The 13,769-nt window shown below is 38.9% G+C and overlaps 3 protein-coding genes across 3 annotated transcripts in view; all 3 read left to right on the top strand.

Moving 5' to 3' along the window:
• The window catches only part of LOC145488262 (uncharacterized), a 61,508-nt gene that overhangs the window by 15,310 nt on the left and 32,429 nt on the right, over positions 1-13,769 (top strand). The window lies entirely within an intron of this gene.
• LOC145487079 (QRFP-like peptide receptor) lies at positions 4,829-6,789 on the top strand. Its single transcript, XM_081465796.1, has one exon. The coding sequence runs from the start codon at positions 5,824-5,826 to the stop codon at positions 6,787-6,789; it is 966 nt and encodes a 321-aa protein (XP_081321922.1). The 5' UTR covers positions 4,829-5,823.
• Positions 10,215-12,386, top strand: LOC145488266 (QRFP-like peptide receptor). The gene has a single exon (XM_081467094.1). The coding sequence runs from the start codon at positions 11,427-11,429 to the stop codon at positions 12,384-12,386; it is 960 nt and encodes a 319-aa protein (XP_081323220.1). The 5' UTR covers positions 10,215-11,426.

Genomic DNA, 13,769 nt, shown 5'->3' with positions numbered 1-13,769 from the left:
GGTTTGTAATGTTCATTTTTGGGTCCGGTTCCTGAGTCGATTCAGATTTCCGGCCAGATTTTAAGGCTATCGTTTACACTTGTGTATAAAATAGTACGCCGTTATACTAAGTAAAAATACAGCTGTTAAAATTCTTGTTCTTATTTTCTTACTACATAGCGGTTTGTGTGCCACATTTTTCGAGTTGTTTTGAATGGAAAGAAGCGATTTCAAAAGAGCTCACTGCCTGTCCAATCAAACATTTAATAATTGAACACCGAAGTTAGTTCCCGTGATGCCCAAGGACACCGTTTTCGGCGAGAGAAGTTGTTTTGTTTATAGCGAAGAAGCGTCCTGTATTAAAAAATGCATGTGCAAAAATCCACACAAATGCGTCTCACTGAGTCTAAATAGACGCGCAAACCCTCTTGACAAGCGAAACGTTGTCATTCTTAACAATTTACTTTTAATCAAAGCAGCGAAGTTAAGAGTGTAACTCCGCATTCAATACAAGATAAAATGACAAATGTTTACACGGCTGGTGAGTTTAAAACAAAACAGTTCTCGTTGAATGAGTTATGTTAGAGTTAAAATGAAGCAATCATAAAGCCAATATATTCAGTAGTTCATTATCTTTGAACCGGTTTCAGAAAAGGCCGGCAGAGAAAGTTAAGAAAAAGCTAGAACAGCAAAATAAATAACGTTTTACGCTGAAAATTCAGGTGACGGTAGCTTTATTGCTGGGGAACACAGATGAATTAAAATTATATACACGGTGATATTGAGTTTTAGGTAACTACTCTCTGATATGTGAGTGTTTTATCAGATGTTAGCTTAAAATTATAAAGGCGGTGAGGCTTTTGTTCACTTAGTTTCCTCAGAAAAGAAAAATATCTATAAACTGACGCCTAATTAACTCACTGTCTGTTGACTGTGTGGTAAGCATAAACAGGATGCATTTGCACGATGTTATCGCGTGGAAACGCAAATATTTTCCATGCTGCAGACACCTGCCTTAAATACAACATAAAACTCTAACTGGGATATTATTGAGTGAAAAAGAAACATTACTCTAAAGAAAAAGCCAAGAGGAAAGATATACAAATCCTTTGACGTTACCTAGTGAACCTGAACAACATAGAAGATAAGAACATAGACTATTACAGATACTGAACATAGAAGCCGTAGAACGTAGACGGGTTCCAGTCTGACCCGGTGTGCGCAGTCTTCTAGCTAGAAGCTTTAACGGCTGCTTACAGACATAAAACACAATTCAAATGATATTTTGATATCACGAATGAATAGTATAAAATAATGGTTATGCTTCGAGTCTTCGTTTTTTAACTTGATTCGACATTTACCTCAACCAGTTGTTTACAAGTTAAGATGGGCGAGCATTTTCTGTATTATGGTAATTATAGCGGCGCTTTTCATTTACATGTTCTTGACACACAGAAAAAGTTGATCACACTTGGTATTGAATTGTGTCTAAAGGATAGTAGAACTAAATACTAAACGAATTTAAGACATTTTACAGCGTTTTTAATTTGCGTTGAATCCTCTTTATCAGACCTGCTTTTCCTGACTTGCATTGCAATAAGACCAACGTAGAAATAAAGGAAGTAAATTCAAATACTAAAAGAGGGGGACTTGGGGGGGGGGGGGGGAGGTTCTGAACACCGCAACACCGCAAAAAAGTAACGTACACCGTATCACCGCAAGAAAAGTCAACGAAACACCGTCACCGCAACTCGTATTTTTAGCGTCATGATTCGTTCATCTACACTTAAAACAATACTTTTATAGCTCAACAATTTTCCACAAAATAAACACATCACAACGCTTTTCATTGCGCATGTCTCGATACTGCTGATGCCTGTAAATCTGTTTTCTTGCTCTTGTGGAGAAACCTTGCGGGAAGCTAGGAAGCAGACGAAGAAAAAAGAGAGGAGCCTCGAGAGATGACCTTTACCCTAGATTCCTTCTTTTACATGTACTTCGCTTACTTTTCTTGGTGTATAAACCCACAGACTGAAGCCCTATCTTGACTGGAAGTATTGCTTTCCAGAGCTAGCTGCGTTTGCGTTCGATATCGATAATCGTTTGACAAAACGGAAGGTCAAGAAAGTCGCGGGACCTGGGAGTGGGTATAGACCGGTATCAGAATGACCTCTAGACGAAGCCGAATAGCAAAAGGAAAAAAAAAAAGTAAACGTGTGTAATTCACAAAGCTTCCTTAGCTTAGAAAGCCTTCTTTCTTCCCTGCCGACGCAACATCTGAATATATTTTGTTGCCGGTAGTTTTCGCCACCTTTTCCTTTTTCGCGTAGAAAAAAGCTGCGCAGTCCATAATACATTATATTCGGCCTTGGCGTTTCCAGAATTTCCATGATTGTTTCTGTCCTCGCTCCTCCACGTGTCTACCGAACACTGAGCTCCGGACGGCAGAGGTCGAGTTACTTGTCAAGTTACGTATAAATAGAAACAGCTTCGGATTGGCAGCCGAAGCATATTGAAGATTGACGAGAAAGTGATGGTCTGTTTTTTGTTACAAATTATTAACTTCAATGGTACGTGTTTGTCATAAATTAGCATGGATTAACGAAGTTTACATGCTAAATTTAGGTCAAATTTAGGTTTGAGAAAGGTAAATCAAACAACCCCAGCACCGCGAACAATTTCATTTCACCGAACACCGCAGCGTGAAAAACACAAACATCGCACACCGTAGGGTCTGAGATCACCGCAGCACCGCAAGTTGAGATTTTATCCACCGCATCACCGCATTGAAAAAAACATCAACACCGCAACACCGCAAATCCCCATGTTCCCCTCCTAAAAGCTTAAGCTGCAACAACCAATCAGATTGTAAAAAAAGGGAAAGATAATGATGTGAAAACAGTCTTTACGACTAGGCAATTTATACCACAAGAGCATTAAAAATCCTCCAGGTGTTCTTGAGCGACTTGAACTATGACATGATCGTCTTAGAACAGAAATATATACTTTACAACATTTCATGTTAGGCCAGAAATTCTCGCAAAACCGGCAAAACAGTGAATTTCAGAAGTATGTTGGACTTGCACTCTCCGAGAGAGAAATCTGAAACCACGAGGTTTTAGTAGAATATAAATAGAGTAGTTCTTTCTCCTTAGCAGTCTTAGCAAGTCGTATTAAAAATAATATGATGAGCCGGAGAGGTAACTGATAGGAAATGAAATACGAATTTCGCCGGGTAAAATCCATGCAAAGCAATCATGAAAGGCACATACGGGTTAAGCTGCTCCAGTCATCCTTCCCATTGGAACTGGTGGGAGTTTTAAGGAAAGGGATAAATAAGGAAGCAATTAAACAGTTCTTTGTTCGACATCAATATTTAAACTTTTTAGTCTCTTGTTTATTTTAAGAAAACAAACTAAACGCCCTGTCCTGAGTCTCCAGTCTCCACCCAGATCTTTCTCTTTATGTAGACAGGTACAAAAACTTTTTATAGAAAATTATGGAACTCAAGTTTTAATGTGATTCAGAAGATATCAATACAATGCACGGTTTGCAAAGAAGGAGTCTCTTTGTTAAGAGCCTGACTTGAGATAATACTGACACTTGAGAAAACTTCATGTCTCTGCAGAATAAACTCATTTGCGGGGCAGCCGTTGATTAGGTGGTTTACGATGTCAGTATACTGGACATTAAAATTTCTAACTTTAAACTCCAATAAGCAGTCTCTGCTTGGGCATCAGGATGATTGAATTGAGCTCAAGTGTTAAAAATCCTGTGTACTCCATGACTTGTCGTGATAAAAACTATGATGGAAGACTGTTTATCATAGACTACAGAGGAAAGTGAAAAAAGGAAAACAGCTGTCGGTACTCCATCTGGCGCAGAAGTGAAATTTAAGAGAAACATAAAAAATTAAAAGCAATTTGTGGCACAAGCTGATAGGTCACTTTCGGGTGGCGAGCTGCGCACGAAAAAACAAGCCTAATTATTGTCGCAATACTTGTGAAAAGGCAGTGGATCTGCCTATCATTAGATTGTAGACATTGCCATACCGTATATGTTTTCGCGCAAATAACAACAAGAAGCGAAACGTTTATCCCAGCTTCAGTAGCGCATATATAGAGCGACCTTAATAAGGGAACAAATCAGTAGAAAACTCATTTGTGAGCGTAAGAGCGAAAAAGGAAACTGAACGACTATGGATCGCAAAACTTGAACTCAACGATGAATGGATCACAGCCATCGAGCTGCTACTGGAATCCTACAGCAGAAAAAATCGGCATGACCTTTGCTTACTGCCTGGTTTTTCTTGTTTCGCTGGCTGGGAAAACTACCATTAAATATGATAGATGTCAAGGATGGTGTATTTGATACAACATTGAAAAATTCCGATCTGGTGTTCGCAGAAATATAATACAATTCAATAATATCTTGCCTTCGCTTCTGTAATGAGTATGCTTCCAAACTTCGTTTTAACTAAATTTCAAATTTATCTTAACCTGCAAACCTGCAGCTGTCCGCAAATTAAGAGGCGCGCATTTTCTGTTATGCCATATATAGCGGGGTTTTTCATTCACTGCACTTGAGACACGAAAAAAGTTGATCACGCTTGGTACTGAATAATGACCAATAATGTCTTTTGGATGGGAGACCTTACTGTTAAACAAATTTAAGACATTTTCTGCACTTTAAAATTTGGGTGGAATCCTCTTTATCAGACCTTTTTTTCCTGATTTACATTACAATAAGTCGCACGTAGAAATAAAAGAAGGAAATTCGAATACTAAAAGCCACACTGAAACTGATCAAATTCGTATGAAACGTAAACAATGATAATGTCAGTAAAACTTTTCTCATACGAGGCAATTTCTAACACACGATCATCGCAAATCTTCCAGGAGTTCTTGAGCTGCTTAATAAGCTGTGATGGTTTAAGAATAGAAATACTTTAAAACATTTCATGTTAGGCCGGAAATTCTCGCAAAACGAGAAAAAACATGACCTAGGCTGAATTTCAGACGACCCGGCTCGAGTCGCACACTCCTAGACAGGAATCTGAAACCATGAGGTATAGTAATAGAGAAGTTCTTCATCGTTAGCAAGCCACATCAAAACGAATGTGTGCGCCGGAGGAGTAACCAATATGAAATGTCGCCGAGCAAAATCCAAAGCAATCATGAAAGGCACATACAGGTTAAGCTGCTCCAGTCATCTCAACCCTAAGAACTAGTGCGAGTTTTCAGAAAAGGGACAAATAAGAAAGCAAATTAAGCGGTTGCTTGATTGACATTATTTGGACTTTTTGGTTTCTCCTTTATTTTGAGAAAAACAAACAATACGCTCTCTCCTCTTCCGTCTCCACCCAGATCCCTCTCTTTTTGTAGACAGGTGCAAATGCTTTTTAAACAAACTGACTCTCAGTGAGTTGAATCTAATCCTCACGATGCTAGCCGTAGAAGAAGTGAGATACAATGCGCGGTTTATATAACAGGAGTCTCTTTCTTGAGAGGCTGATTTGGATACTCGAAAAAACTTGATCTCTGTGGGGTAAACAAACATAACACATTTGCGCGGCAGCCGTTGATTAGGTGCTTTGCGCTGTCATTATATTGAAAATTAAAATTTCTAAATTTAAACATCGACGAGGAGCATTCTCTGAAAGCCTCGTGAAACATGCCAAATTGTTAAGCAATTATTTTCGCGCAAATGACAACGTGAAGGCAAACATTTATACCGCTTTCGGGTGGAAACATAACATATAAACATGACGTTATTACTGAATGTGATCAAACCAGAAGAAAAGTTATTCGTGAGCGTAAGAGCGGAAAAAGAAACTGAACGGCTATGTCACAAGACTTGAACAAAACAATGAATGGAACACAGCCATCGAAGTGCTACTGGAATCCTACAGCAGAAAAAATCGGCATAACCTTTGTTTCCTGCCTGATTTTTCTTGTTTCGCTGGCTGGGAATACCGTCATCGGAATAATTGCCTACAAGACGAAAACCATGAGAAAACCCATCAAGTTTTTAATCGTAAATATGGCCATGTCCGATCTGCTCTTTCCGAGTTTTTTGGTTCCTTGGGATATTCAACAGCTCTACATAAACTCCTGGCTGATCGGTGGTCCTCTTGGCCAGGTCTTATGTAAGCTGACTTACTACTTACCATATGTCTCCATGGCTGTGTCTGTTCAAAGCCTGGTTCTGATAGCAGTGGATCGATTTGGAGTTGTGGTATACCCCCTCCGTTCCCCACTCATTAGTTCAAAGCTGTGTCCGTTCTTCATTCTCGCCACTTGGATCGTCTCGTTGGCTTTCCTTTCCCCATATCTCTTCGCCCTCAAACTAGTTGAATACTCAGGAGGGTTGGTGTGTACGCTGCATTGGAAAGAAGCCTTTGGAGAGTCCTCATCCTTTGAGAATTACTTCGTGTCATGGCTTGTTACATTCGTATTTATCCCGTTGCTCTTGATAGCCACACTTTACATTACCACCTATGTAAAGCTCAAGTCACAGAAGATTCCAGGTGAACAATCGGCCAACGCTGGACAACAACGGCAACAAAGGGAAAGCAATGTGTTAAAGATGGCCATTGCTATTGTGTTAGGGTTTGCAGTATGCTGGCTGCCCTTTGCTATACGCTTGCTTCTCTTCCATTTTGTATCGGACATCATATCGTCTTGTGGCTTCCAATACTTCTCCTTTGTTGCCTCTTTTATGGCTCGTACAAATTGTGCTATGAACCCTTGCATCTGTTTTATTTTCAGTAGAAATTATCGTAAAGGACTTAAGACTCCTTTTAGATAAATGGTAGTTGAAAACATCACAGTAGCTGATGATACTTCTTAACAGTCGAGAGGATCAGTCGACCTGAAACTTGTAAGAAAACATGAATTTAAAACTGCTTTGAATCGCATTCAATGTACACTATAGCTTAAAGAAACTTTGCCGAACGGTTTTAAACGTTTCTTTGAACACTGACTTTACAATCATTTTGAAGTTATTATGAAAATTCCATTTGTAATCAGTGGCGGATCCAGACTTTGAGCTAAGGTGGGTGCCCGGTTTTGTTTTACTTGCCCTGCCGGCTTTTCTTCCTTCAGTCATTTCTTCTTTTTTCACCCAGAATAAGGGGGGGGGGGGGGAGGGAGGGGGGCGGGCCCCTCGGGCCCTTCCCCTGGATCCGCCACTGGTAATTTTCTTATGTTAGGAGTTATACTTCGTTTTAAGTCTGGTAAATATTATCTTTTTATCTCAATACTGCTTTCTATTTGATTCAAAAACTTTATAAACGGTTTCTAAACCTTCTTTTGACAATTCCTGTGGCGTCATCCAGTTCATTCATAAGAATTGCTCGGCCGTCATATAAACCGTGTAAATAATATTTATATCAACACTGCTATTTATTTGATTCAACCTACTTTAAATAAACTTTAATTTACAGAGCAGTTTAAGTACAGCCGCTATTTCGACAATTTCCTTGTCATCATTTGTAGTTTTCTTAAATTAGGAAACAATAAAGTGAGTGAACCTGACGTCAAGAATTCCAGTGCTAATTCTCCTTTCAAAGCAATTCTAAGTCAGTAATATTCGATTTTTATAATTTCCTCTCAGTTTCAGTAAACTAAATACAAGTAAACGCCCTCTCCTTGTCTCTTTTTTTATCGCCACTGTTTTCTATGTTTGCCTCGAGGGTATTTCTGTCGTGTTCTTGAAGTCGAATCTGAACCTAATTCTGCAGTCAATTAGCCTTACGAAGCATATGCAATGGTTTATATACTAGCAGTCTCTTTTTGGGAGAAAACCTCCTAGTTTTGTCCACTGTTGAGCTCAGTTTATATTAGTGTGCCAGCTGCTACGGCCGGTATGTTAGTATTTTATCCACGTTATTTCTTTTTTCGGATTGGGCCTGGATTAGGTAAACTCGGGTTTTGTATTGTCTTAAAATAGTGTAATCTTTATGGAACATGCTTGACTTCATTATAGATTTCGCGATTTGGACAATGGTATCCACATCTACCGGTTTACCGAAGAACTTTTACACAAAAACTAAGTGGCAAATCTGTTAAGTTGTAATTTTTTTAAGATTAGGAATTAGGTTAATGTCCGATGATTTTCTAAATATGCCGAGAACCTCCAAACCTGTGCAAAACAACTCTGGAATATCCGGAGGTGTCTCCAAAACTTCCGAAAAAGTCCCGAAGTCGTTTTGATGATTTGTTTTTCAAACAATGCGGCTCCGGATTTGAAGGAAAATATTGGCGGATCGATTGATTTGGCGAAAAAAATGGCACGGATTGATGGATTCATCCTCCTCGTTGAGTTAGAAGCCTGAACGGGAAGCTTCTGTCAATAACTCGCACGTTCAGTGCCCGGATGTTTTCCGTTCAGACAAGAACTTCGCACTTCATGCAATTTTCATTGTGTCAAGAATTACAGCAGTTTTCAATCACACAGTCGACCCTTAAAGCAGACAGTCTTGAAAAACTATAAGTTTTGATGGACGTTTATCATCGCCGCCTCTTTGCCACAAGCTACTTGGAAAATAACTTAGGACTTCTCAATTCGGGAATACATCGAACATCTTTTGTTAGAATACATCCCAGATGATCCTACAAAACTTTCGCTGAGTCAGAAACCGAGAATTCTTCGAATCCTTTAATTTTTAACGATATCAGTTTCCATAGGCAAATTTGAAAACTGAGAGAAAAAAACCCTCGTTTTCGTGAACTTGTGAGAAAATAATGACGGCGTTTGTTGGGTTTGCCAAGGGTCATTCTAGTGCATGAATAGGCCTTTCCACAAATATTCGGATATTTTGGGGGATATTTAGAAGTTTCCGAGATTTTTGGAAAATTTAACGCAATAGATTTTTGTTGAAACTTTGTCCACTGAACATTTGTCATATGAGAACTTTAATTATAAAATAAAATTGGGGGGTGCCCATGCTCGTTAAGGAGCTGTGAGGCATTGAAAATATCCCATTTTGGCATTATTTAATGCTTATTACAAGAACGAATTCCACGTTATTGTAAAATCGTTGTGAGCCCAGACTCATGAAAACACGCCTCAAACTACAGTCAATACTTGTGTCGGACACAAATAAACTTTTTAGTTTGATTTTGACAGACAGCTGAATCTTTGTTAAAATATTGGAACCAAATTGCTCGCCACGGCTATCAAACTACAAAATAGAAAAGACTACAGTGCAGCTGCTATTTTCCTTAATTCTTCAATTTTCAGCAATGGAAATTAGATCAGTCTTTTCTCACGCAAAGCTAATTATTAGTTGATTAAAACGACTGGAAAAAAATTGGAGTGCTGGAGCTGTTAGTGGGCTATAGCCATTTTTCAACTGACGGAACTCAAAATCAAGGCAAATCCGCTATGTTTTCAATGTGCGCGTACACGAGCGCGCGCTAGTAACGTCATAAATTATGCGCAGTAAAGATGCGCAATGCAAATGTGAGGAATCACTTTAAGTATTTTTCTAAAAGACTTAAAAAATCTTTTAATGTGACGGAAGTAACCATGGGCTTTGATCCGTTGAACAAAATTTTTGAACTGTACAAAAATGCTACACTTAAGATTGATCTTAGATCTTCAACCTGCCTGTGTAGCTGATGGGATATCGCGCGTGAGTGCTTTTGCTCTGGGGGCGGAACTGCACACTCTAGGGCTGAGGACGTGGGGAAATTTTCGCGAGCGGTAAAGTCGCGAGGAGAAAAAATCAACTCTCAATTTGACTACTCACCATTCCCCTCGCAGCTCAGCCTTCTTTTAATCTAAATCTGACTTTATGATCGTAAGATGGGCGAGCATTTTCTGTATTATGGTAATTATAGCGGCGCTTGTCATTTACATGTTCTTGACACACAGAAAAAGTTGATCACACTTGGTATTGAATTATGTCTAAAGGATTGGAGAACTGAATACTAAACGAATTTAAGACATTTTACAGCGCTTTTAATTTGCGTTGAATCCTCTTTATCAAACCTGCTTTTCCTGACTTGCATTGCAATAAGACCAACGTAGAAATAAAGGAAGTAAATTCAAATACTAAAAGCTTAAGCTGCAACAACCAATCAGATTGTAAAAAAGGGCAAGATAATAATGTGAAACCAGTCTTTACTACAAGGCAATTTATACCACAAGATCATTAAAAATCTTCCAACTGTTCTTGAGCGACTTAATTAAACTATGACATGATCGTCTTAGACCAGAAATATATACTTTACAACATTTCATGTTAGGCCAGAAATTCTCGCAAAACCGGCAAAACAGTGAATTTCAGAAGTATGTTGGACTTGCACTCTCCGAGAGAGAAATCTGAAACCACGAGGTTTTAGTAGAATATAAATAGAGTAGTTCTTTCTCCTTAGCAGTCTTAGCAAGTCGTATGAAAAATAATGTGATGAGCCGGAGAGGTAACTGATAGGAAATGAAATACGAATTTCGCCGGGTAAAAGCCAAAGCAATCATGAAAGGCACATACAGGTTAAGCTGCTCCAGTCATCCTACCCCTAGGAACTGGTGGGAGTTTTAAGAAAAGGGATAAATAAGAAAGCAATTAAGCAGTTCTTTGTTCGACATCAATATTTAAACTTTTTAGTCTCTTGTTTATTTTAAGAAAACAAACTAAACGCCCTGTCCTGAGTCTCCAGTCTCCACCCAGATCTTTCTCTTTATGTAGACAGGTACAAAAACTTTTCATAGAAACTTATAGAACTCAAGTTTTAATGTGATTCAGAAGATATCAGCCGTTGAAAAATTCATACGCAATGCACGGTTTGCACAGAAGGAGCCTCTTTGTTAAGAGACTGACTTGAGATAATACAGTTGACACTTGAGAAAACTTCATGTCTCTGCAGAATAAACTCATTTGCGGGGCAGCCGTTGATTAAGCGGTTTACGATGTCAATATACTGGACATTAAAAGTTCTAACTGTAAACTCCAATAAGCAGTCTCTGCTCGGGCATCAGGATGATTTAATTGAGCTCAAGTGTTGAAAATCCTGTGTTCTCCATGACTTGTCGTGATGAAAAATTTGATGGAAGACTGTTTATCATAGACTACAGAATAAAGTGAAAAAAGAAAAACAGCAGTCGGTATTTCATCTGGCGTAGCAGCGCAATTTAAGGAAAACATAAAAAATTAAAAGCAATTTGTGGCACAAGCTGATAGGTCACTTTCGGGTGGCGAGCTGCGCACGAAATAACAAGCCTAATTATTGTTGCAAGACTTATAAAAAGGCAGTGGATCTGCCTATCATTAGATTGTAGACATTGCCATACCGTATATGTTTTCGCGCAAATAACAACAAGAAGCAAAACATTTATCCCAGCCGCTTCAGTGGCACATAAATAGCGTGACCTTAATAAGAGAACAACTCAGAAGAAAACTCATTTTTGAGCGTAAGAGCGGAAAAAAAAACTGAACGACTATGTCGGAAAACTTGAACTCAACGATGAATGGAACACAGCCATCGCCCTGTTACTGGAATCCTACAGCAGAAAAACTCGGAAAAACCTTTGCTTACTGCCTGATTGTTCTTGTCTCGCTGGCTGGGAACACCGTCATGGGGATAATTGTCTACAGGACGAAAACCATGAGAAAACCCATCAACTTTTTAATCATAAACATGGCCATGTCCGATCTGCTGTATCCGATTTTCTTGATTCCTCGGGCTATTCAATGGCTCTACATAAACTCCTGGCTGATCGGTGGTCCTCTTGGCCAGGTCTTATGTAAGCTGGTTTTCTTCTTACCTGAGGTCTCCCTTAGTGTGTCTATTCAGAGCCTGGTTCTGATAGCAGTGGATCGATTTGGAGTTGTGGTATATCCCCTCCGTTCCCCACTCATTAGTTCAAAGCTGTGTCCGTTCTTCATTCTCGCCACTTGGATCGTCGCGTTGGCTTTATTTTCCCCATATCTCTTCTCCAAACTTGTTCAATATCCAGGAAGGTTGGCGTGTAGGCTGCATTGGAACGAAGTCTTTGGAGAATTCTTCGAGAATTACTACGTGGCATTTTTAATTATATTAATTATCATCGCTTTTCTGTTGATAACCATACTTTACATTATCATCTATGCAAAGCTCAAATCACAAAATACCGTTGCTCCAGGCCAGCAATCGGCCAGCGTTGGACAACAACGTCAGCAAAGGGAGCGAAATGTGTTAAAGATGGCCACTGCTATTGTGTTAATGTTTGCAGTATGCTGGCTGCCCTTCACTATCAATTGGTTACTCTCAATCTTTGCATCGGACATACTGTCTTGCAGCTCCCTATACTTTTCCGACGTTGCCTTTTTTATGATGCACATAAATTGTGTCATAAATCCTTCCATCTGTTTCATTTTCAGTAGTAATTATCGTGACCGACTTAAGACTCTCTTTAGATAAATGATTTTTTTTTTAAACAGCGGCGCAACTGATGATACTTGTTAACAGTCGAGAGGATCAGTCGACCTGAAACTTGTAAAAGACGTTAATTTAAAACTGCTATGAATCGCATTCACTGTACACTATAAAGAAACTTTGCAGAACGGTCTTAAACCTTTCATTGAACACTGAGTTTACAATCATTTTGTAGTTATTATGAAAACGCCATTTTTAATTTTCTTATATTAGAAGTCATACTTCGTATTAAATCTTGTAAATAATACTAATTTACCTCAATACTGCTTTCTATTTGATTTAATAACTTCACAGAACAGTTTCTAAACCTTCTTTTCACAATTCCTTTGGCGTCATTTGTAGTTATATTTCGTAAACTCGACTTTTGTAATTTTCATTCATGAGAATTGTTCGGTCCTCATATAAACCGTGTAAATAATATTTATTTCAACACTGCTTTTTATTTGATTCAACATACTGTAGATAAACTTTACGGAACAGTGTAAGTACAGCCGTTCTTTTGACAATTTGCTTGCCATCATTTGTAGTTTTTAGGGAACAATAAAGTGCATGAAACTGACGTCAGTAATTCCAGTATTGATTCCCTTTTCAAAGGAATTCTAAGTCAGTAATATTCGATTTTTATAATTTTCCTCTTAGTTTCAGTCAACGAAATACAGGTAAACGCCCTCTCCTTGTCTCTTTTTCATCGCCACTGTTCTCTATGTTTGTCTTGAGGGTATTTTTGTCCTGTTCTTCAAGCCAAATCTGAATCTAAGTCTGCAGTCAATCAGCCTTACGAAGCATATGTAATGGTTTATACACTAGCAGTCTCTTTTTGGGACAAAACCTCCTAGTTTTGTCCACTGTTGAGCTCAGTTTATATTTGTATGCCAGCTGTTTCTGAAGCCACTTACGGGTATATTACGAACTCACAACGTGACCAGCTCCCAGTTGGCTTGATAGCTCAATTGGTGGAGCACTGCACCGGTATCGCAGAGGTCATGGGTTTGAATCCTGTTCAGACCCGAAGTTTTTCAGGCTTCAATTTCGCAACTGCTTAAGTTGTGTTTATATAACTGCGATGATCAATCATGTCTTCATATACACCGTAACGTCATGCATGACGAGATTCATACGATTCTGAAATTCGCTGCAGGGTAGGGTTCTCATCGAGTTGTGTTACGAGATCGAAGAATCTGTCATTGCCGTGTACTTTGCGGTCATCGACTTGTCACGCATCTCACCACAAGAGAATTGAAGAGATGAAGACCAGACAGAAGAAGGTGATGCAGTGCGAATGCTTAATTATTATGACAGCGATTTAACAAATTGACGTCAGTTTTTCTTGCGTCTGTCCTGTTATTGATCATGAATTTCGTCATAACA

The sequence above is a fragment of the Orbicella franksi genome, chromosome 5 (assembly GCF_964199315.1).
Source record: "Orbicella franksi chromosome 5, jaOrbFran1.1, whole genome shotgun sequence".
NCBI lineage: Eukaryota > Metazoa > Cnidaria > Anthozoa > Scleractinia > Merulinidae > Orbicella > Orbicella franksi.
Note: the sequence above shows the minus strand (reverse complement) of the source record. Positions and strands in the feature narration are given on the sequence as shown.